This window comes from Ictidomys tridecemlineatus, chromosome 3 (genome assembly GCF_052094955.1).
Source record: "Ictidomys tridecemlineatus isolate mIctTri1 chromosome 3, mIctTri1.hap1, whole genome shotgun sequence".
In the NCBI taxonomy this organism is placed as follows: Eukaryota; Metazoa; Chordata; class Mammalia; order Rodentia; family Sciuridae; genus Ictidomys; species Ictidomys tridecemlineatus.
The window spans coordinates 117,278,526-117,304,704 of NC_135479.1; the positions used below are offsets into that span (position 1 = coordinate 117,278,526).

General features: G+C 39.7%; 1 protein-coding gene across 2 annotated transcripts in view; it reads right to left on the bottom strand.

Moving 5' to 3' along the window:
- The window catches only part of Nceh1 (neutral cholesterol ester hydrolase 1), a 66,015-nt gene that overhangs the window by 10,340 nt on the left and 29,496 nt on the right, over positions 1 to 26,179 (bottom strand). Inside the window, exons 2-3 of one of the 2 annotated variants that reach the window (XM_078043649.1) lie at positions 11,725 to 11,953; positions 8,743 to 8,812 (exon numbers count right to left, since the gene is read on the bottom strand). In XM_078043649.1, coding sequence (XP_077899775.1) covers positions 8,743 to 8,812; positions 11,725 to 11,953 — 299 coding nt within the window. Of the gene's footprint in view, positions 1 to 8,742; positions 8,813 to 11,642; positions 11,686 to 11,724; positions 11,954 to 26,179 lie in introns of those variants that run through there. The other variant, XM_078043650.1, reaches the window with a different exon arrangement.

Here is a 26,179-nt window from a genome sequence, read left to right on the forward strand (position 1 = left end):
AGAAAGACCCTGTCTCAAAATAGAAAATGAAAAGGGCTGGGGATGTAACTCAGGGGTAGAGCACCCCTGGGTTCAATCCCAAAAATCCTAAATAAGTAAATAAATAATATAGATCTTGAATAAAAGCACTTGAAATTATATATCAAGCATCCACACACAGACACACATACACAGACACACACGTGTATGTATATATAAATGTGTAAGTATGTCTCAACATGCCCAACTCACTGCAGGGAGAGCTGACTACAAGGCCAGCTAGAATTTATCACTACACATACTTCCTCCTAGGTGAACAAAAAGTACAAACTCAGGCATGAGGTTTAATTAGTTGAATAAATATATACACTCTGAAAGCTTATCGTATTCCTAGATGAGACACTTTGCCAAATGTTTTACAGCTATGTTTCACTCAAATGTCAGGACAAACCTGTGGGTTTAAGGATAAGAAAACAAGGCTCAAGGGGATGCATAACTTGACCACACCAGGCAGGAAAGGGCAGACCTGGGATCTTAGTTTACCACTGATTTCAAAACTCATTCTCTTCCCTTAAAATATATTTTCCATCTTCAAAAGACTATGCATATATACATCAAAGAACTAAATGCTCTAAACTGTGGATTTTTCACATCTTGGAACATTCTCATGATTTCAAAGGATTTAAAATGTTCTCAAAACAAAACACCTAGCATCGCACCTGGGCCCATGGTACCTCTTTAACAACAAAGTTTTCTTCCTTCCAAACAAAATGTTGAAGATTCATTTTATACCTTTTAAATGTTAGATATATGTTACAGAGCTCTGTTTGTGATGGTGAAACCAATAAATCATATGGTTTTAAAAACATATAAAAGTGAAAATTCTTCCTAACCCCCTACTCTTCTGGCTCATCTCCAAAGACCCCACTTTCTGGTTTCTGTGCACAGATTTAGGGGTTCTCAGTTCTTCCCTCCTATTCCCTTCAATCTGAGGAGTGTACCAGGGCCTTGCACATGTGTACTAGCCAGAGCTCTGCTACTGAGCTAAATCCCCAACCTGGGTTCTCTCTTCTTTATGTACTTTACATATCTGCATAATCTTGGCAGTTTCTCAAAAACACTGCCCCTCTACTAAATATTCCAATTTGATTCGTGTGGAGTAGGGCCCAGCATCCATATTGGAAGAAAATCTGCAAGTAATTCTAATGTGTAGCCAGGGCTTAAAAATCATCAGAGTTCAGTCACATCTCATTCCTCTCTGAACACAGTTCCCTCATTCCCATTCCCAATGAAGTGGTCTCTCTAACCCCTGGGCCCTTCTCCCGTCACTTCCCCATCAAATGTTCCCATTCTTTTTAAGTCTCACTTCAAATGTCACTTCTCCCATTAAACCTTCTGAGCACTCTCCCTGCAACACACACCAAAAGTAACCCTCCTTTCTTAGAATCGCTCTGACCACACATCATGATATGGGCACCTTGACTTCCTCTGGAAGTAGAAGTCAAGCCATAATTATGTACCAAAGAGTTAAGATGTACCCAACCTGAAGTGAGCAGCACCATTTCTACATTCTAATACTTCCTCTATGACCTACTTTATTAGCAGTGACCAGTGAGATAAAGCAATGCTCAGGAAGACTGACGATTTGTTCTTTAAGTCAAAGGCAGATATTATGCATAAGCTCAGAGTAGAGGGGACATGTGAGTTGCTCCTGGCATATGCAAGTCAAAGAACATGAGGGTCATTCTGGGCTAAGAGGGTTGGAACGAGCATTGTTGCTCAAAATAACCTAACCTGGAAACAATGCGTGCCCCCTTCTGCTGTGGGAAAGGACAGAGTTTGCTTCGTGTTGTGCCAGCTAGGTGAAAGGTTCATGTGATGGTCTGCAATGAAATTATATTCCTATTAGGTTTGGCAGGAGAAAGAGAGAAGTCTTGGGCTTTTTCAACTTTTTTTTCTCGCCTTTCCATCATCTCCCAAGAAGAGCTCAACAGATCCGTCTTGGGAACATGAAAAGGCTGCTATCCCTCCAACCTTGGGAAGCCCATCTTCAATAGGGAATATCCCAAACAAGTCAGAAATTACAAACACATCAGCTTTCCACTTGAGGGAGAACCTATTTACTCATCTCACAAGTTTCTTTTGCATTCAAAGGACATACAGTAAAATTGCACTGGGGCACAAGGACTATGAATGAATGACACATCTCATTCTTAAAATGTGGTTTGTGCATAAAGGCTGAAGAAGGGCCTTCCTTGCAGTTTCTACTGTCAAGATGGGCTCCCTGAGATACCTCTGACCATCACTCACTCAGCAAGAGACAGTGGGAGTCAGCAAAGCCTTGGCTGCTTGGATTAGAACAACACTCAAGGGGTTGGGGATTTAGCTCAGTGGCAGAGATCTCGCCTAGCACACACAAGACCCTGAGTTTGGTCCTCGACCCTGAAGGAAAAAAAAAGAAAGAATTACACTCAGATGAATGAATGGGTAATAGGATGCTTCACCAAAATTCGAGGTGGAGAGTGACTGAGCCTAGAATTGTGATCTGATTAAATAACATGAAGCTTCTGATGATCTGTTTCCAGATTAAGACTCTGGGTATGTAGCTCAGTGGTAGAGTGCTTGCCTAGCAGGCACTAGGCCCTGGGTTCAATCTCTGGCACCACATAAACAAAAAATTTCATGAGACATATCTATGTGAACAGCAGAGAGTGCCCAGGGCTCTGTGTTTATCTTAAACTTCTTCCACCCATTCATAAGCCAAACTTCCCTCCAATCTCACGGGCCACCGAGGACCACCTAGCCTCCTTTCTTGGTGAGGTTCAGGTTCAAAAGCTCCCAGTGGTTTTCAAAAGTGTTCTGTAGCTGCAACACAGGCTTTGTGTAAAGCCCCTTCTGTGTTGCCCCCGGCCCCAATATTCTAAGCCACAGGAGAGAAGCTGGGTTTAAAAAAATTTTTTTAAATATTTTTCTTTAGTTGTAGATGGACACAATGACTTTATTTTATTTATTTATTTTTATGTGGCACTGAGGATCAAGTCCAGTGCCTCACACATGCTATGTGAGCACTCTACCACTGAGCCATAGCCCTAACCTGAGAAGCTGGGTTTTTAATGTCAGAGCCAATAAGACATTAGTTGAATATCTCTAAAAGAGTTAACTTATTTGTTAATGACAATGAAGAATATAAGAAACCTACTTTTTATTTTTCCCAGTACTGGGGATTGAACTAAGAGGTACTTTACCTCTAAAATAAAATTAAAAAGACACCTAAAATAAAAGACACCTCTAGCCTTTTTTATTTTGAGAAAGGGCCTCTAAAAGTTGTTGAGGGTCTCACTAATGTGGAGGTTGGCCTCAAGCCTGCAATCCTCCTGACTCAGCCTCCTAAGTCCTTGGGGTTATAGGAGTGCTCCATCATACTCGACTCTGGAGGGGATCTCTGAGAATGCAGTCAGTCCACATTCCAAGGCCTCTCAAAAGCAAGAGTGACAATCAAGGATTCTTCACTTATGACTCGGAGGAAGGGCAGGACAATGAGACAGGGAGTCACAGCTAGGTCACTGTCACTACGTGTCTTTCAGAGTACCTTATACCTACAGCTACTTATGGAGATGCACATTGCACTATACCTCATAAAAGCACTGTGATTTTTGATAGCACACACTTGTCTAATTTTATGGATGTAAAAACAGAGGTATCAAAGTTCCATTACTTTTAACTCTTAGCAACAAACTAAGCCCAGAACTCGAGCAGTTTATCTTCTACATTCCAATAGTATCACTCATCCTTACAGCTTTCAGTTCACTTAAATGGCAGGTGTCACCCAACATTTGGTAGAATGTGGATAGTTCTAAGGCACCCACATAAAATGCAAAATTTACAAGTGTAGTAAAAATTTAATTAGAAGCAAAACACAATGTGAAAGAGTTATCCACACTCCAAAGGGCAAGGTAAATCCCTTGTAGAATTTAACAATACCCCACATACCTATGTTTTATTATCTTGAATTTTTCTAAAAAGTGACTAAGGGCTGGAGGTATAGATCAGCGGTAGAGTGCATGCCTAGCACACGTGAGGCCCTGGGTTCAATTCCCAGCATGGAAAGTTTTAACAAAAATGTTATTATATCTTCCTTGTCCCTTGTATCTTATGGTTCTAGTATTATGTGTTACTGAACAAATTAGAGATGATAAGGCACAGTGTAATAAGTAACTTGCGCTGAAGTTTATAAATATAAAATAAGCATATGGCTATAAAATAAGACTTTCCTACATCTTACAATGAGTACTTTTTTATATCCATGTAATTTAGATACTATAAGATGAACTTTTCACTCACTTGTTGTACAATTATTGTGTAAAAATGGTATAGTGTTGAAGAAGATACTAAGTAGTAGGCACAACTTTTGCCTTTTTTTTTTTAATAGCTGAAAGCCTTTATGTACCTCAATAACTAGGTATGTCCCAAGACCCTTGAGCCAGCACAGGTGACATGAATGGAGAGGAGTTCCAACATGATGTGAGCACCCAGCCCTTGCCAATCAACTTTTTCAGACTATAATCTTCATGGAGGCCACAACCCACTTGAAGCAAAGCCACGATGCCACTACCTCCTCCTGAGAGCCTCCAGGAAAGGATCAAGCAGGAGCAGAGAAGGTGGAATTTCAGGAGAACCAAGGGTTCCCATGCTCCTGAAGACTCTCAAGATCATCCACCCTTATGCCTGTTTTCTCTTCACCATCGGAAGCATAAGCCCTCCCAACGTTCTTCTCTCATATTTCATCCTCTTAATACTCTGTCACCTTCCTTCCCTTCCACACCCTCTCATCACAACACTTTGGATTTCTGTGACCAATGCACTTTGTCTAAGTAGATTATGCTCATCTGAAGGGGCCCTATTCAAGCGTCGCAGTCTTTAAGATGGCTTTTCCGACCTTTCAAGCTGGGCCCCATCTTGCCTGCAGAAGCTGTTATTATTCGTCCTCTTACCTCACACCGCTTATCACACTGAACATTACTGTTAAAGCCTTCATTTCTCACTTACATTGTGAGGGCAGGAACTAAGTCTTACTCTGTTATGTCACCAGAATTGAAATGGCCACTGGCACAGAACAGTAATTCAATCAACAATCATGGAACAGAAGAAAAAGAGAGAGGGAAGCTAGAGAGAAGAAATGCCTTCCCAAGTTAGAGCCCTGAACATTCTTTCCAGGAGCAGCATCATGTGATGTTGGCTACACCCCAACTAGAGCATAGATGATAAGACTCTCTGTAGCTGGCATGAACCCTAACACCTTATCTCATTTCTGGGGAATAAAATGTGCTAAAAGTTCCAAACACACATTGGTAAATAAGTACATTTGTAAGTTGACCTTTTGCTTTGGGCTACAACATTAATCTTGCAGATTGTCTAGTGCTTTTGAACATCTGGAGCCGTTTTATATCAATTGTCTAAACTGACCTGCAAGATAGCCCTCTGATATCATTATCTCAACTTGAGATACACTCTCTTGGCATGGATGTTCTAAGCCTTATACTAGGTACTGGGAACCCAAAAGAAAGATTCCTGTTTTCTTTTCCCAGCAGTCACAATCTAAACACACAGGGAAGATTCCCATTTGCACATACATTTGTGACTGCGGATTAGACAGTTATGAGTAACAGTGCTTGAACACTGCACTGTGAGGTTTCCCGGTAGATAAACTTCTGGATGCTACATTATATAGATTAGGTACAAGCTAAGTTAAGGTGACAGCAATCCCTCTAAGTTGTAGTCCTTTAAATTTATTTATTTTTATTTTTATTTTTAGTTATAGATGGACAGAATGTCTTTATTTTATTTGTTTATTTTTACGTGGTGCTGAGGGTCAAACCCAGTGCCTCATACATGCTAGGCAAGCGCTCTGCCACTGAGCTACAGCCCCAGCCCCTAAATTTCTTTTTTTTTTTTCTTTTTTGATGCTACTTGGGATTAAACCCAAGGGTGCTTTACCACAGAGCTATACCCCAGCTCTTTTTATTTTCTATTTTGAGGCAGGATCTCTCCAAGTTGCCAAGGCTAGCCACCATATCTGACTAAAAAATAAAATAAAATAAAATCTTAAATATATCTTATCATCCAGGTCAGTGGCACACACCTGTGATCCCAGCTACTTGGGAGGCTAAGGCAGAAGGATCACAAGTTCAGAGTCACCCTCAGCAACTCTGCAAGACCCTATCTTGAAATAAAAAATAAAAAGGGCTGTGGATGTAGCTCAGTGGTAAAGCACTCCTGGGTTCAATTCCCAGTAAACCCCAACCCCCAAATTTTATGTATCCTTCTGTGTTTTAAGATAGGTCTAGACTCAGATGAATACCTGTTTTACTTGAGACAGATGCTGATGGGTGGAGGAAGTCTTGGAAGTTCAGAGAGTGTTGCTAGTTGAACTATATTGAAGCCTAAGGGCAAGTTGTGTGTGATGAAAGGAGAATCCTTGTGGTACCAGGGAAAGCAAGTCAACTTCTCTCCTTTTCTCAGACTTGCAAGGAGCTGGAGCTATACAGTTCACCACTGAAGGGTCCCTGCACTTTCTTCCTTAGCAAAAAGCTACAGGGCTTTGTGCCATCGTGGACCTTGGCTCTCCTCTTTCCTCCGGCCAGTTGCCCAGGCCAGAGGCACCATCATTTACGTGAAGGTTTCTGCTTTCCCCAAATGCCCTGAGAATCCATGGGAGATCCAGGAGACCTACTTGAGAGTTCAGAGTTGAGAGTGGTCCCTGGGAATTGTCCAGAGGTATCTGGAGCCAAATCTGCTGAGGAGGAAGCCACAGCTCCACTCAATGTGACTCTGGGCTTTTGTCCACAGGGTCAGAACTGACTAATGACTCTGACCCAAGACTGCCAAAGAAAGGGTTCTCCTGATCTCAGAACTGGAGTAGGGGCAAGAGCCCTGAATGGCCAGAGAGGCGGAAGGAAGGGGAGATTGGATGACCTCAGGGCATGAGAGTGGATGATATGGTCATAGCCCTGTTGCTCAGCATTATCAGCTTCTTCAGATTTTGATTTGATATTAGGTCAAGAAAGCATAGGGACTTTGGAAGCAATCTGTCTGGGTTCAATTTCCATCCTGTGTATGTGACTAGTTAGCTATTCAATCCTAGGTGATATTTTCCGGTTCTGTCCTTTTACTGGCAAATGCCATAATTTTAAGGATATAATTATTACTAGATGATTTAGTTTCTCAGGTCTCAACTTCCTCATCTATGAAGAAAATATAAAAATATGGGTGCTTTATGTAAGAATTAAGTACAATTCTCCATGTATTCTGTAAATGTTTATTGAATGCCCACTCTATGCCAGGGGATTTTCTGACCAGTCGTGATTAAGCAATGAACAAAACAGACAAAAGTCCCTAAAATCCCCACCTTCATTAAGTTCATACCATTTCCAGTTACTACAATAAACAATTAATATTGCTGGTTATCTTTAGAAGTTGTAAACCAGAGGAAGGTGGACTGCTATTTTATGTAAGGTGGTTATAGGCTGTCTGAGAGGATGAAATCTGAACAGAGAACTAAAGATGGAGAGACTGCAGATGCTAAAGCTCCTGCACAATGCCTGGCATGGCATAGGCACAGTGTTTCTTCATGACCATCATCACAATGTCACAATTATTGCTCACATAATTAGTTGCCCAGAAAAAATGTCTTAAAAAGAACTGATAGAGACAATTCAAAGCATTAAGATCACTACTCCAGCAAGGAGTAATAATTATATCCTTAAAATTATGGCATTTGCCAGTAAAAGGACAGAACCGGAAAATATCACGCTAAGTAAAATAAGTCAGTCTCCCAAATCCAAAGGCTGAATGCTCTCTGAATTGTGGATGTTAACCCACAGCAAGAGAGGGGAAGGAGGGGAAGAAAAGAAGTTCATTGGATTAGACAAAGGGGAATGAAGGGAAGGGAGGAGATGGGAATAGGAAAGAAAGTAGAAGGAATCAGACATAACTTTCCTATGCTCATATATGAATACACGACCAGTATAATTCTATATCATGTACAACAACAAGAATGGGATCCTAATAAGTTATACTGCATGTATAACTTGACATATTGTAATATGTCCAAATACACTTTACTGTCATGTATATCTAAAAAGAATTTAAATTTTTTAAAGTATCTTTCTTGAATAAATAGAACTGTAGACCAAAAAAAAAAGTATCAAATTTTGCAGGTAATTGAGAATTCGAATTTGTGTGTGTGTGTGTGTGTGTGTGTGTGTGTGTGAGAGAGAGAGAGAGAGAGAGAGAGAGAGAGAGAGAGAGAGATAATAACTGGGTATTGAACCCAGGGGCACTTTTCCATTGAGTTACATCCCCAGCCATTTTTATTTTTTATTTTGAGACAGGGTCTCACTAAATTACTGAGGCTGCTCTCAAACTTATGATCCTCCTGCCTTAGCCTCCCAGGTGGCTGGAATCATAGGTGGGTGCCACTGTGCCCAGCTGAAAAGAAATATTTAAAGTATGCACCAGACTAGCTATCCAAAGTTTCCAAAACTAAAATAAGTAGGTAATTCAAGGTGTTATTGAGCTAGTTCAAGAAATTTTAAGCTATATCAGAAGTAATTACTTTTCCAGATTAAGTATGACATTGGATAAATCTCTTACCACTCTAGACCTTCTATTTATCTTCTGTTTTAGCGCTTATAGAATAGAGCTACTATTATCTAGAATCTCTTCTTAATAAAAAAAAATTTGTGACCGGCAATAATTACTTACTCAATGGAGACAATGACAGCATTCAGTTCCTCAGCCATCACTGTGCACAGCTCATCATAATACTTGATTTCTAAAAGAGACAAAGGGGTAATCACTATAAAATGGGTCATTTAATACTGTCATAAATTTTGCTAAGCATGGATTATTTTTAGACATGGAGTTCATTTAATAATAAAAACAAATAATAAAAAGTGAATGTGAACAAATGTCTTCTTATTGGAATTATATGTAAAAATGCAAAAATCAAATTTGATTTCTGACAAAATGCAATTATAATAATAAATAACAGGAAATCCATATTAGATTAATCTTGAATATGTTTTTAACTAACTAAACATTTATTTCATAACAGGCAATAGGAAATACAGCAAATTAATTCTTACTTTGCAACTTTTCAAAATGTATACCTACCAAAATTTTTTTTAAAAATCACAGTGAATAAGCAGTTTCCTCCTTAGACTTATGAACTTTTGCTCTTTTAACATGCTCATTTGTTGTGATTCAGAAACATTATCAATTTGAGCAATGTGTTCTTCTCCTTAAATCAATAAATAAAATTTTAGAAAGTCCTAGCATTTCTTAGAAGGAAGACCCAAAAGTCTTAAGGGACAGAGGCAATTTTAATATGTAAGAATTTAATATTTAATCCCTTAATTGTTCTTGCAATAAATTAAGATCTATATTGTGCAAAAAGAGAGCCTAATATTTCCTATTTCTTTTTCTTTTTTTTTTTTTTTTGGTCCCAGGGATTGAACCCAGGATTTCTTGATCACTTAGCCATATCCCCAGTCCTTTAAAAAATTTTTTATTTTGAGATAGGGTCTCCCTGTTGCTTAGGGCCTCACTAAGTTGCTGAGGCTAGCTTTGAACTCATCACCCTCCTGACTTAGCCTCCTAAACCACTGGGATTATAAACGTGTGCCACTGCGCCTGGTTTAATATTTCTTTATCTATGGCCTTTACAAGGCACCCTTAGAACCAGAAGTTTATGAGTGACATATCCGCCTGTATACCTCCACCAATCCCACTTCTTTTTTCAGCAGACATGATTAATGAAAATTATACAGAGAAGTTCTGATCAACTCTTGTAATCCATGCCATTCCTGGCACCTACACTTCCTATCCTTCAATGAGATATCTCATCTAGCAAGTGTCCGTGCTATAGACTCAGACTTTTCTAAGGCAGAGATTCTGTTGAACCCCTACCCCCAGCACACAGGCTGACCATTGGTCCACGTTTGCCCAAAACTTTGAGTTTTTGCACTGAAAGTCCTACATGCCAGGAAGCCCTTCAGTCTTGATTAAGTCTTGATTAAGCTCATATACTTGGTGAATAAAAGGATAAAGGATGGGCTGGCACGGTAACACAAGTGACTAGGGAGCTAAGGATCTCAAGTTCAAGGCCGGCCTAGGCAATTTTGTGAGACCTTGTCTCAAAATAAAAAATGAAAGGGCTAGGAATATAGTTCAGTGGTAGAGTGTCTCAAAATAAAATAATAAAAATAAAGAGTACACAATGCACACACTTGAAATCCCAACAGTTTGGAAGACTGAGGCAGTAGTATTGCAAGTTCAAAGCCAGCCTTGGCAACTTAGTGAAATGCTATCCCCTCCCCCCCCCAAAAAAAAACGCTATTCCAAAAAAAAAGGTCTAGGAATGTGGCTCAGTGGTTAGGCATCCCTGGTTCAATCCTGGTACCAAAACAAGAAAAAGAAAAGGAATAAATGATAAATATAAAGCTAAATAAAATAGGATTTCTAGAGACATTTATAGTTTCTGACCTTGTCTTCATTTAAAAATATATATAATAGCAAAATAAAAAAACAGGACAAGTTACCATTGCCTTTTTTTTCTTTCTTTCTTTCTTTCTTTCAGGTACTAGGGATCAAACCCAGGGTCTCATGCATGCTAGGCAAGTGCTCAGCCACTGTGCCACAAACCCAGTCCTGCTACTGCCTTTAAATAGAGAGGAGGCCAAAAGTTCTGTGCTAAAGACAAGGAAGTAGCTCCATAGTCTCCTCAGGCAGAGCAAAGGCCTTGACTTCCTCTGAGGCAGGCTTTTTCCTGGTTGCTTTGCTTTGCTGTCTGCCATTTAAACCCACTACATTACTACTCATGAAAGAGATCCAACTCTATAAAAAATGTTCTTGAACTTGGGGAAATTACTTCTCTTTAATGGTTGCATACCTTTTATATTTTAATCTTTGGTTTCCTAAGTGGATAAGATATTGCTAAGATAATAACATGTACATTAAGAAATATCTGCCCTACTTTCTATGGAAAGACAAAAGTGTTAAGTTGGCAAAAGAGCTATAAATAATTCCCTCATATTCTGGCACAGTGAAACTTCACCTTGTTTTGTATAAAAAGCTATCATTGACACTTCATAAGAAGTTGATTGATGATTTAGATCATAAGAAAAAATGTTTTCAAAACAGCCTGTCTGCATTAAGAAGCAAACCTACAAGCAAAAAAAACAAAAAACAAAAAACAAAAAAAACCTTTTATATATACAATAATCATGTAATTTATCATTCAAACAAAGATCTTCCCCTTTCTTCCTTTCTTTCTATCTTTTTGGTAGGAGGAGGTACTAGGGATTGAAACCAGGGGCTTTACCACTGAGCTACAACCCAGTTCCTTTTATTTTTTATTTTGAGACAGGGTCTCACTAAATTGCTAAGGGCTTAGCTAAATTGCTGAGGCTGGCCTTGAGCTTGCAATCCTCCTCCATCAGCTTCCTAATCACTTACAGACATGCACCACCATGCCAATAAACCAGAAAACTTTTAAGTGAAAAAGCAGGCACTACTAATAATTTAATTTAATTTAATTTAATTTGCCCAGAGATAAATGGGACGGTCCAGGAGAAGAAGACAAATGGTTCCCTTCTTCTTACCCCTGAAGAAAGACAAACTCAACCACATTACTCCCCAGGGCCAACCACAACTCCAAGCAATCCGAGGGTGACCCAGCCGTACTTGCACTGGCCAAGGCCCAGCCTCCTCCGTGGATATAAACAACACTGCGTCTCAGCAGCTCCTGTGGCTTTGGAGAGGCTTCAAACACTCTGACTTCCACCCCATCAAAGTCAGTGTCGGTCACATTCACTTGGGCAGACGACCATGCACTTTTCTTTCCGAAAGAAACGATGATAAAATTCAGTGCAATCAAGTGATGGCTCAGTCCCAGGGAGTGTATAAGGTGACTCTGCAGGAAGAAAATAAAGAGAACAGTGTCAACTTGGTCAGCTCCTGAGAGACAGCTTCACTCACAACTCAGCATTTCTTTTCTTTCTTTTTTTTTTTTTTTAGTACTGAACATTGAACCCAGGAGCACTATACCTCTGATCTAAATTCCCAATACTTTTGATTTATTTATTTTTAATAATATTTGTGAGCCTGGGGATTAAACCCAGGGATGCTCTACCACTAAACTACATCTCTAGTTCTTTTACTTGTTTTTATTTTGAGACAGGAGTATTGCTAAGTTGCAGAGACTGGCCTCAAACTTGTGATCCTCTTGCCTCAGACTCCAGAATAGCTGGGATCACAGACTAAACTCAGCATTTGAGTTCTTACAAGCAACAGCCACTGGATTGGAGGGTTCACTGGACACTTTTGATATAACAACAAATTGTATTTACCTTTTAGGGCTGAGAAAAAAAATCATTCCTGAGACATTCTTTCATTTTCAAACCACTTCAAGAGGGAAATTGGATGGATATTATCAATCTCAATTTATTGAGAAGACTTAGAAATAACCTGAACTTGTCCATTTAGCTGGACAATGGTTCTTCTGAGACTCAGAACTAGGATTTGTAAATTCTAGGATTCAGGGTTTTTGTTTTTTTTTTTAAATTTTGCTTCCTAAACTATTGTCATAGTTCCAATAATATACTAGGAGTGGAAGAATAATATGTTAAATGCAAATAAAAGAGAAGAAAGCTTAATATTTACTTAAAGTATTTTTAAAGTGCTTCAAAGCTTATATACGTAGGTATGTCTGGTTGTTTTCAGAGCAGGAGAAAGGAATGAGTGTGCTAGAGAAAAGGAACAAGGTTAGCTGAGGCCCTGGATTTAGAAGCAGACCAGCTCAGACATAACCAGGAGCTTTTCAGAAAAGTGCAAAGAACATACAGACCCCTGAAACCATGGAGGCTGCACTAGTAGTCACAGAAAGTTACCTGGTTGCAGTGATTCAGAGAAACAAGAGGCCTAAGTAACCTACAAAGCAAAGACCCTGCAAGGTTTCTTTCCCTTTTTCCACTTCTTCAAGATCTCAGGAAGGGGCCCAGCTGGAGAGTGACAGTGCTCATTAGAGAAATTATTAATGCCACTGTAAGATCAAGGGAGCAGTGTTAGCAGAAATCAGGACTATGTGATGCCTGCAACACACCATAACACAGCTTTCCAGCCTGTGGGGGGGGGGGCACACTGGTGTGCCTTGAGGAGGAACAGGTGGGTCCTGCACACAGGACAGCCACACTCCTGATCAATTTACCCAGTGTCCCATATAAATATTATCACTGTAGATATATAGATATCTTGTCATGAAAAGGACTGGAAAACACAGCATTATAAAACCATTAGCCAATATTCATGGAAAACAAGAACAAGGCAATTAATCTAAGAAAGAACAGCTATTTCAGGAATCCTGTTATTCATTTGCTGGCAAGTATAAATGGTAGCAGAGCAACCCAGTATTAATAAAATAATCCAATTTCTATATGTGCTTTGACATCAGTTGCTCAACTGACTGAAAAAGTTAGGGTAAATGTCCTTAAACAAACATATGAGTGTGTGTGTGGCAGGGGGCATGAGTATGTACACAGGCACAGAAGGCACAGAGGAGTCTAACAATCAACTTAAGGTCCTTAGCAAATTGGAAAAGGACAATTGTCATTCAAGTTTTGTGGTAAAATGTCAATCTGTCCTGGGGAATGTTGAGGTTTGCCAGGACATAGCTGAAGATCATTGTATTGGCGCAGACACAATAAACCCTTATCAGCACTGTTATCAACTAAAAGAGATCAGGCACCATCCATTCCAATTTTTTTTTTGTACTGGAGATTGAACCCAGAGGCACTTTACAACAGAGTGACATCCCCAGTCCTTTTTATATTTTAATTTTGAGACAGACTCTTGCTTAATGGCCTCTCCTAAGTTGCTGAGATGATAGGTGTGTATCACCGCACTTGGCTTTCATTGCAATCTTCACAGGACACGTAGCTTGATAGGCATAAAATGATGAAATATGAACAAAGAAATAGCAGTCTTGGCTCTGATACTTTCTGGTGTGAATTTTCTTTCTTTCTTTCTTTCTTCTTTTTTTAAATTTAAATGAAAACTTCATTAAATATTTCAGACAAAGTTTTGTTTGTTCAGCTGTAGGCAAGCTCTAAAATAAGTGAGTTGTCTTTACAGGACAGGTAAGAGAAGATCACTCATTTCACAAGAAGACCCATGTGGGTTTCCTTCCTGTGGCATGTGCACAGACTTGACTGAGTTTGCCTACACCTTTCCAGAACTTCTGCTTGTTAGCTTATGTTCATTTGCACTAGCAGAACTTCTGAATCACCACCTGTGTTGTTTACAACAGTGATGGGGCAGTGTGGGGACAGACTGCGAATTAGAAGAGGGACAAGTTGTTTATGTAGGGGGAAAAAAAAAACTACAGGAGCAAGAAAGGGTACCTAGTGGAAAAGTACCCAGGAAGGTGCTCACAGAAAAACTATGCTTATGTTTGGAATTATGTTGATAAATTAGAAAATAGAAAGTTATCCTCCAGCCCCTGTCATGATTCTTTCAGACTGTGAAAGGGGAGAGAACTAACAGTAAACTGTTGTTAATCCCTTTATTGTTACTATTAAATAGCTCCTAAGTGCCTACAATGCTTGCAGGGATGTTAGTTGAATTTGGCTAGATTCCATGAGATAAGTACTCATTCTATTCCTTCTTTCAAGGAGAGAAGTTTAGAGAAGAAGGAACCTGTGCAGAAGTTCAATTCCTAAAATCTTGAAGGCTCTGTGGGTCATACAGAATTGCCCCAGAAGTTTTGGTTTAGGTCAGTGTGGGCCTAGGAAGCTACTCTGAGCCCTGTCCAGTAGGGATCACATGAGCATATTCGTTCACATGATGTTATAGGGCATGACAAAATTGTAAATATCATCAAGCTTTTTTCTCTAGGACCTAGTGTTTCCTTTAGTTTTTCTCACAGTTCTCCCACTCCTCCTACCCAGCAAATACAACCAGTAGTCAACCATTTCTATAGTTTGTACTTCAGTGATAGGGTATGAGTACAAATAGCCCAGAAATAGGCAGGAGCATCACAAGTTCAAGGCCAGTCTCAACAACTTAACAAGATCCTGTCTCAAAATTTAAAAAAATAAAATAAAAAGGGATGAGAATGTGACTCAGTGGCAGAGTGCCCTTGGATTCAAATCCCTAGCACAAACACACAACAACAACAACAAAAACAAAAACAAGGGCTGGGGATGTGGCTCAAGCGGTAGCGCGCTCGCCTGGCATGCGTGCGGCCCGGGTTCGATCCTCAGCACCACATACCAACAAAGATGTTGTGTCCGCCGAGAACTAAAAAATAAATATTAAAAAATTATCTCTCTCTCTCTCTCCTCTCTCACTCTCTCTTTAAAACAAAAACAAAAACAAAAACAAAACAAAACAAAAACTAAGAGGGAAGGTCTCATCCGAAAAGAGAATTTCTTTGATTGGGGCTGGGGATATGGCTCAAGCGGTAGCGCACTTGCCTGGCATGCATGTGGCCCGGGTTCGATCCTCAGCACCACACACAAACAAAGATGTTGTGTCCACCGAGAACTAAAAAATAAATATTAAAATTCTTTCTCTCAAAAAAAAAAAAAAAGAATTTCTTTGATTAAAATTTATTGAACTCGCTGCCTGGCATGCGTGCGGCCCGGGTTCAATCCTCAGCACCACATACAAAGATGTTGTGTCCGCTGAAAACTAAAAATAAATAAATAAATATTAAAAATTCTCTCTCTCACTCTCTCTTTAAAAAAAAATTATTGAACTCTTACACCTAATTTCTGTAAAACACTTGTGAAACATTATATAGAGTATCTTTCTTCTTTTGGATTTGAAAATCTTACCTCCTCCAGAGAATTTAAACATACATTCGTGTGTGCACACACATACACACATGCATGCACACTCTCATTTAGGTTACCTGATAATAAGAAACCTCCAACAATATCAATGATTCCCTAGGCTAGGTGGTGGGGAGGGGAAAAGAGTGTGGGATGAAATGAGAAAAGTATGGACAGATATCTAAGAGCCAATGATTTAAAAAAAAAAAAAAACCAGAATGCAGAGACTTCCAGCTAGGTCTGGGCAATCTGAAGCAGTTGGCCTGTGCCTCATACTCAGAAAGAAATGTGCAAAGAGGCAAGGTGGTAGAGAGAGGTGGGTGCAAGGTATTTCAGGAAGATTGTGCCTCAAGTGGCCTTAGGCGGTTCCTGAAGCTCCACTTGGTAAAGGAGAAACAAGATGATTTCATGTACCAAAAAAGGCATAAAAGTAGCAAGAGCTTGCATGATGTCTTGCAGATGGGCCTGAGACAACCTCTTTCTTCCCAGGGTCTAAAATGTGTTCTGAAGGCTTTGACAGGAAAAGAAGTGAGCATTAATGGGCTTGAAGGGCTCTTACAAATACAAAAAGGACTATGCCAGGGCAACCTGCTGGGAAAACTCACCAAGACCAGGTAAAACAATGGTATAGGCAGAGGATGAGTGATACCCAGATGGCCTCTTCAACCCAAGATGCCTGGGCATCGTATAAGATCCTCCAAAACCTAAAAGCAAACTGTGACAGGGAGGAATTCCTAAACTCAGTGAAGTAAGTGTCTGCCTTAAGAATGAAGAAGGAAGTATTAAAATACAGATCAAGTTACATTTCTTGTATCCTTAAGTTTATAAAATGAGATTCAAATTCACTCAAGTAAGATTCTAGAACTAAAAAAGTTTTCCAAAATCTCTCTAGAAGTAGCTGGAAAACTCGAGCTACTGAAGAAGCAGGTGTAATTCTAATTACACCTAATTCAACAGAAGCTGGTGTAGAATTAGGACTCATGGGTTACAGGTTACCAAGACTTGGCTAACTAAAGTAGTCCAGCGAGGTGCTAGAGGTCTTATAACTTGCCATTACTGGTTCTAGGGGATAAGGGTGTTTACTGCTCTTCAGTGGAATAGCACCCAGTGAAACCTGGTTGGGAACTGGCTCCCTGCCCAGGTCTGATGGCCAAAGACAAAAGGACAAGCAAGCATCAAAGGAAACCAAGCAGAAATTGCATTGTGCTTATTAATATATAAGTTAGTTGCTATATACATGAATTGGTTTGATCTCTATTGATGACTTCAACATAAAAGTTAAGGATATATTCAATGGGCAGAGAACTTTGAGGGGGAAAAAGCATTAATCTTCTGGAATGTAAGATTAAAACACAGGAGAATCAACACTTTCAAATGAATAGTTAGCTAAACAACAGGTGTGTTTAAAAAAAAAAAAAAAAAAACCTAGGTGAAGGGTTGTACAAGCCCAGAGAAGGGAGGAAAGTGAGTAAGGTGTCCAGCCTGAATTGAGCCTTAGTGGAATTTGAAGTATGTACAATAAAGAAAAGGGTTGGAACCAGGTACAAAGGTGTTGGGCATGTCTTAATTCAAACATCTATGGGTAGGTAAGGCAAATAAGGGACATGAAGGAAGGACAAACACAGTAACAGAAGGCTTAATCTGAAAGAGGCACACACAGAAATGGACCACAGCACAGACTACAGAACCACCATAAAAACCCTAGCTCCTCCATTCACCAATGCTGGAACCATAAGTAAATTACTAAACCTTTCCGTGCCTCAATTTCCCATCTGTAAAATGGGAATAATGCTATCAAGTACTTCAAAAGATTGTGGTACAGATTGTAAGCTAAAGTACCTATGGTAGTGCCTGTCAGTGCCTGTCAAACACTGAGCCCTGTATGAGTTGGTTATCATTAACACCACAACCCTACCTAGAAGACCACTCCATGAAGTGAGCCCAGGGACAGACATTCCAAAGTTCCTATGGTGACTGAGAGTATCATTTCCCCCAACATTTGTTATTAGTGCCATATTACCTCGTTCTGAAATTGTTAGAGGTTAAAAAGATGTAGATAATTTTTTTTTCTTTTTGGTAGTAGGGGTTGAACTCAGGGTGCTTAACCACTGAGCCACATTTTCAGCCCTTTTTATTTTTGTTTCTGAGATAGTTAACTTAGTGAGACCTTAGGGCCTGCTGAGTTGCTAAGGCTGACTTTGAACTAGTGATCCTCCTGCCTTAGCCTCCTGAATTGCTGGGATTACAGGTGTGTGCCACTGCACCCAGCAAATTATCTTTTAAAAACTTATTTATATGCTTGTATCTGAGGGAGGGGAAAGCAGGTAAGGAACCAGTAGTATGACACTCTAGCCACATAAATAACTTAGCATGTGGTTAAATTTCAAAAAGGACCAACTACATTAAATACAGCATAAACTCTAACTCATGACTGTTATATTTCTCATATTCAATGATTTGGATTCTTTATCAGTTGTTCTCCAGCATGGTCATTTCATTCTGTCAAACATCTTTTTAATTCTCTCCAGATTCTGCTATAAATTGTGCCAAGTTATAGAAAAAAATCTATAATCTTGTGGAACATTTATTTTTCTGCATTAAAATCTGTGAACATGGATACACACACACACACACACATATACACACACATATACACACATGCACATATACATCATTATTATTAGTAGGAGTAATAATAGTACTGAGGATTGAATCCAGGGGTATTTCCTTTTTATTTTTATTCTGAAAGTTGCTGAGGCTGGCATCAAATTTACAATCCTCTTGCCTTAGCCTCCCAAACCACTGGGATTACAGACATGCACTACTATACTTGGCTCTGGTTATATTTTTTAAATACGATATAAGTTTGAGTATACTTTTAAATGCATACTTAATATATTTTTATAGGCAGGCATGGATTTATTAAGACAGGATAGGGAGAGGGAGAAAAGGAACATACTCAAGGGAGAATAGGTCCCCCTCAGAAAAGAGAGGGACAATGCATTCTCCTGACCTGTTTTATTGGGAGTATCACGGAAGTTTCCAAAGAGCTCTGCCCAGTTTCACCTCTTGACTTTTGACTAGCATCAGACTTTGAAGTCCCCACTGATCATGGTCTTACCTTTTTTTTTTTTTTTTTTTTTGTGGTGCTGAACATTGAACCCTGGTCTTACTTCTGGAAGGGGACATTTTACAATGACATGCTAAAGATCCAAAGCAACTCTGGGTCACTGTCGCCCACATTAGAAGGTTCTAATTGGAGCCTGTTCTTACAGATTTGCTTTGCTTCTAAGGTTCCTGTCTCCCTGAGTCCTGGAATCTGTCTGGATAAAGGTCACAAACGTCCCACCTCTACCACTTCAGGGTAACTTGTTTTTTGTTTTTGTTTTTGTTTTTAATCAGCAGGGAGGGATCTGTTGGGCCTGCATTTCTCCCTCAGATAACAGGCTGTTTGCTGGGCAGTGTAGCATATCTTATTGACTTAAGCCAGTTAAGGCCAGAGTAGCCTCAAACAAATTGTATGTGGGGTTCAGTCTATAATATTATCCCTTTAACCTCCTTTTTCTACTGCTCAGTTCTGTTTGTTACCTATCATTTACCCTATCAACGACTTGGGTCCCTAAATTCTTTTAGGGTATTTGGGTAAAGATTCAGCGTAGTTGCTTCCTGCTGAGAGAGGGTGGTATTCAGGGTAAGGGGACCCGAAGTCCTTGCTGTCTCAGTTAAGGGTAGTTAGCATCAGGGAGATCCAGAGGTCCATGGTGGCAGTTGGCAGGCAACTAAACAAGGTGTAGACAGGGCAGGAATCATGCATTAATTTGATTAGAGTCCCCACATACTTGAGCCTTAAGTGAGGTCCTTCAACATTCTACTGGTCTGAAGATAAAAATGAGAAGGTGAGAGGAAGAGAAAGTGGTCTTTTTACCCTGGTGGGTACTGGCATTCAGAGACTTATAATCACTGATCTTTGCATTCCACTGGAGTGTTGCTCTAGTTGGGAACTTTCAATTTCCAGTGGGCAAGACTTGCCCACAAAAACAACTAAAAAAGAAATTCCAGCCTCTTGCCCCTAAGGGCCTTGGGGTACCTAGGGTTAATCAAGAAAACTTCCAGTTTCACTAAAGTGTTGCCTTCAGAAACTAACAGTTGCCTTAAGATTTTCCTCCAGTCACCAAGAGCCTGAGATGTGAAAAGTTTAGAAAAGGCAGAATAAAGAAAGTAACCAGAAAAAAGTCACCAAAGCAACTAGAGTTCATTGAGTGAAGAACACAAAACCCTGAACGGCAAGGCAGTCTGCTGAGCCAGAGCGAACACGGAGGCCCTCCTCGATCATCTGTTCTTTGCCATCATACTGCAAGGATTTCAGATGAATTGCTTAGGGCAGCAAGCATGAGTTTATTGAAGGGATAGAAAAATGGATACGCTCTTGATCGAGAAAGGGAAAGAGTGAACCCTCTCAGAGAAAAGAGGGACCTAAATGCAGTTTTATTTTTTGTTGTTATTGACACTCAACTTACAACTTGCACTTGAGACCACCATAGAGATCACCTGAGATTTACTAATGCAGAAAGAACTTTTGTTCTTTCTACACAGAGCCCTAGTCCTTACAGGAAGAAACTACTGGTTTGGATGTGGCTGGTCCCCCAAGGTTCACGTTAGAAGCTTGAAGCTTGATCAGAGTGGCAATGTGAGAAATGGCGGGGGTTTAAATGGCAGAGTCTTAGAGGGAGGTCCTTAGGGGGTGTGCCCTTGGAAGGAATTAAGGTAGTTCTTATGGGAACCTGAGTTAGTTCTTGGGAGAGAATGAGTTGTTAGAAAAGCCTGAACCTGAACCCTGAACCATTCTCTGGCTTCTGGTCTGGCTACATGGTTTCTTCCTTTCACATGTACTCTGGCTATTGTGATACCAATCACCTTGAGGCCTTCAGCACAGGTAAGCTATCACTAGCAACATGCCCTTGAACCGCTAGAACAACAAGGCAAACAAACTTCTTCCTATTATAAAATAGCCTGCCTTGGGTAATTTGTTACAGTAATAGAAAACAGACATGTACAATATATAACTGTAGTTTGGCAAAAATTAATTTGATACCTACTGCTACATTTACAAGAATACAAATAAGGGTAAAAATGGACCAAGAACTTCAGTAGGTAAGAATGTGTTTTGTCTAATTTTTTCTCCTTTTCCCCAGATTCCATCTTTCCTTTAAACTTTCACATTTCTTTGAACTTCATCTGAGACTTTAAATTTTAAGGGAAATCCCATGATTTTAAAGTATAAGACTGAATGGGATAGTGTACACCTGTGACTAAGGAGGCTAAGGCAGGAGGATTACAAGTTTGAGGACAGCTTCAGCAACTTAGTGAGACCCTGCCTCAAAATAGAAAAACAAAAAAGGCTGGGGATGTGGTAAAGCACCCTAGGTTCATCCCCAGTACCAAAAAAAAAAAAAAAGATTAATAGTTTTAAAAGTTGCAGAACAAATAAAACATGTCTGCAGGCCAATATGGACGAAAAGGGTCTTTAGTTACAAATTCTAATAGGGGATGATCGAAATTCTAATATAGAGGATGATCGGTCTGACTAAATAACAGCTGACAAGAGAGTGGCAGATTAAATGCCACTTGCCACTGATGAAACAAAAGTGATCTTTGAATACTTCCCTTTCCTTTTTATTTTAAAATGAGTTTATGTTTGGGGATGAATTGCACAGTCAAGGTGACTAGTGACAGAAGAGATTGGAGGCAAATGCAGCAGCTATGAGAATCTGGTGGAGTCTTAATACTCCCATACTTAGGCTAAATTTTGTGTTCTTTCTCCAGCTGAGAGAATTTGGCAACTGTCCACTGGAGAGCAATTGAAGGTCTGCCCTGAGGAAATACAGGGCAGGGAACATATGCAAGAGTGATCACAGAGACACAGTTCACAGGCCTTGGCACCGCTCACAGGCAAAGGAACTGGGATCAGGCAGGCTGGCTGGTGACACACACACAGAAAGGACTCAAAGATACTGAAGGGTCTTTCCTGGGGAATGAGAAAGAGAACACAGGCAGAAGAACAGCAGAATCATTCTACAGAAAGCTAATGGGGCATTGAGGCAGATAGGTTCCAAATGGCAGTTAGCACATACAGGGTGAGAGATTCCAAGAGGTCAGAAGAGAAAAAGCGCTCAGCGTTAATTATTAACAACTCAAAAACCTTCAGCAGAAGTCACAAAGATACCTAACATGGGGTCAAGATACAGACTGTGGAGGAAAATATTCTTAGGCTGGAAATAAGACTCTAGAGGAAGAAATCTAGAGAGGTTAAATGGGCGAAAGGAGAATAAAGAGAATACAGCAGCCAAATTTGAAAGAATTTTGAGAAAAACCTGTTCATCCATTCAGGGAAGCTAAGGATTGAAAAAGAGCCATTCATTCACCCAAGGAGGAAGTCCCTACTAGTAGTCAAAGGAAGTTTTAGGCATACCATAGACATAATCTACTTATTTCAATATTCTCATTATCATCACCTGCACTATGTGCAAGTTACCCCAAATCCCATTCTAATTTAATGAGAATTCCTACATTTTATGCTTAGGCCATACAGTAAATGTATAATAGTTGGGAATAGGAATTACAGCACTATATCCATCTTTCTCTATCACATGGGCAACATCAATCTAATTTCCAAAGTATGCATTTTGGCAAAAACAGAACACTGACCAAGAGCACAGATCAGGAGGCCAGGCTAGCTGGATTTGAAACTCATTTCCACTGCTTACCAGATGAGTGTCTTAATTAATATTCCAGTGCCTTCATTTCATCATCTGTAAAATGGGAATATATAGTACCTAGCTCAAAGATTTGTTTTGAAGATCATCTAAGTTAATAGATAAAAGCACTTAGTACCTAGCACATGCTATGCACTATGTTTATTATTATGATCATCAACTAGTATTTAGTACTATAAAATAAGTGTTGCTTCAGGTTTTGTTTTTTTTTTTTTTTTTTTTTTTTGGTAATGGGGATTGAACCCATAGGTGCTGTACTGCTGAGCTACATTCCCAGCCCTTTTTATTTTTTGAGACAGGATCTCACTAAACTGCTCAGGCTGGCCTCAAACTTGGGATCCTTCTGCCTCAGCTTTCCTGGTTGCTGAGATTACAAGTGTGGTCCACCACATCAAGCTTTGTGATATTTCAATTTTGTATCCCACAGCATAATATCACAATATTTATGCCTAATTAATTAATTACCTACAGCATTCAGGGATTTTTCTTTAAAAAATTATTAAAATTTACATATTAGCTGTGTGTGGTGGTACACACCTGTAATTCCAGTGACTCCAGAGCCTGAGACAGGAGAATCATAAGTTCAAGGTCAGCTTCAGCAATTTAGTGAGACCTTCTCTCAAAAGAAAAAATAAAATAAAAAGGGCTGAGGATGTAGCTCAGTGGTAAAGTATCCCTGAGTTCAATTCTCCTGTACCAAAAAAAATAAAAATAAAATTTACAAATTAAATATTTTGAACAACTTGACTTGTCTTTGGCCATCATTAACTCTTATTTCTAATTTATAAGATCCCAGAATGCCAGGTGTGGTGGTGCATGCCTGTAATTCCAGTAGCTCAGGAGGCTGAGGCAGAAGGATTGTGAGTTCACAGCCAGCCTCAGCAACTTAACAAGGATCTAAACAACTCATCAATATCCTGTCTCTAACTGAAACATAAAAAAGGGCTGTGGCTGTGGCTCAGTGGTAAAGTACCCCTGGGTTCAATCCCTGATACAAAAAAAAAAAAAAAAATCCCAGAATGTCTTTTGATGAATCTGGAATGTTATAAAGTTCTCTTAAAAACTCTAAGAGGCTAGGTGTGGCACACACCTATAATCCCAGAAACTTTGGGGTTGAGGCATGAGAATTGCAAATTCAAGGCCCAGCTTCCATAACTTAGTGAGATCCTATCTTGAAATAAAATAAATAAATTAATTAAAAGGCTGGGAATGTAGCTCAGTGGTAGAGAACTCCTGGGTTCAATCTTTAGCACCACCAAAAAGAAAAAAAAAATTGATTTTTTTTGTTGTTGTTGTTGTTCTCCTTAGTAAGCATAAAGCACATAGAACTTGCTGAAGGAGAAACAGCATTACATATATCAAAAACTAGCATCAAAACCTTAAAAAATTATAGGGGAGTTGGAAAGGAAAATTAGGTTTACAGACTAATTTCAGAGACAAGGTGTGAGGTAAGGTGTAAAGGCTTGGTTAGCCAAGAAGCTACTAGAATGGCCATCCTCCAGAAAGAAAAGAAGATTGGGTGTCCAGAGAAGAAGTCATAAGTGGCCTACAAATGTGGAAGACACTGTGGTAGTAACAGACAGGTTGACTCCCATCCAAGTTCAATATTGGAGGTAGACTAGAGTTAAGGTCCCCTTTCTCCAATTGTTACACAATTTAGACAGTCTCACAATTCTCCAGTGTTGAGTAAATCAATGAGACATTGGATGGATTCCCTACCACTAGATGGGAGCTACCTTGAAAGATGGAAAGATAGTAAGGTATCAGAATCTGATCCTAGTTCCTACGCCTCTTGCCAAATTTGTGGTTTATGCAAAGTTATTACAACATTCTGGGCCTCCGTTTTGCTAAAAGCAAGTTCTGCCTCCTTTTCCTAAGTTATTGTAAGGATTTCATTAAAATGTCTGTCATATAATAGGAATAGACATATCTATCTTATTCATTTAGTCTGCTATTTCTCAAAGCTAACAGCATATTAGAACCAGCTGGAAACTTCTAAAAATCACCAATGCCTGTCCCACCCCACATACCTAGTAAACAAAAATCTCGAGGAGTGTGACCTAAGACATGGGATTTGTTTAGGTCTGAGGCAAATTTGTTGCATATCAAGACAGAAAATCACTAAGAAAATTAAGCTGACTAATTCATCCAACTAACATTTATATCTACCTACCTGATCACAACTGTGCTAAGCATTGGGGTACAAGAATAAACAATGACAAGAGCCTGTTTCCAAGGAACAAACAAATGTAAGATGAGTATGGTATGATATAGAAATGTCAAAAATTGAGATTGGTAGCTTGAAAGTACAGAGGTAGGGCTGGGGATATAGCTCCGTTGGTAGAATGCTTGCCTCACATGCACAAGGCCTTGGGTTCAATCCCAGCACCATTAAAAAAAAAAAAAAAAAAAAAGTACAGAGGTTAAAAAATGAAGCCTGGGGGCTGGGGATGTGGCTCAAGCGGTATCGCGCTCGCCTGGCATGAGTGCACCCCGGGTTCGATCCTCAGCACCACATACAAACAAAGATATTGTGAAGGCTGAGAACTAAAAAATAAATATTAAAAATTTTTAAAAAAATGAAGCCTGGAAGAAAAAAGAGAGGCTGTCAAAGATGCTGTCAGGATACAGTATCAGGTGAGGTGAACTGAGTGTTAGCAAATGATCAGGTAAGAGAAGAGGAGAGAAGAGTAAGGAAGACACAGAGATGTCTCTGGTGGTGGAAAGTAGTTACAAGTGACTTCAGTCCTTTGCCCAGCAAGGATGGAGATAGAACATGAAGACATCAAAGTCTCATCTCCAATTCTCAACCAGAATGCAAGGATAAAAACACAATTTCATTTGTGGAGGGTTGGATCTCTACTCCCTAACTGGACCAAAGGACAGGGTTGTCTGAAGACTATTCCTTTTAAGTATGTCTGTTTATATGTATGGAGACAGGGGAAAGGACTCACTGTTGCCCTGATGGACCTCCCACTGAAGAACCTAATACCTCACCCAGACTCCAGAGTGGCTGAGACTATAGGCATGCACCAGTATGTCCAGCACAACACCCCATTCCTTTATTTTTGTTGGGGGTAGGGTTCTGGGGAATTGAACGCAGGGGTGCTTTACCAGTGAGCTACAGCCCCAAGGCCTTTTTATGTGGGGACAAGTTCTAGCTAAGTTGCATAGGGCCTACTAAATTCCTGAAACTGGCCTTGAACTTGGGATCTTCCTTGTCTCAGCCTCCAAAATCACTGGGATTATAGGAGTGTCACCACACCTGGCCACAGCACCCCATTTCCAGGAAGACTTAGGTATCATGGTAAATTGCAACAGGGAGGGAAAGTTAATCTCAGGGAAAGCAGGAATTGTAAAGTTGGGCTGGGCATGGTGGCATATTCCTATAATCTTAGTGACCCTAGAGACTGCAGCAGGGATCACAAATTCAAAGCCAGCCTCAGCAATTTAGCAAAACTCTGTCTCAAATTAAAAAAAAAAAAAAAGGAATTGTAAAATCTGGGTAAAATAAAAAAATGAAACCTTAGCAAA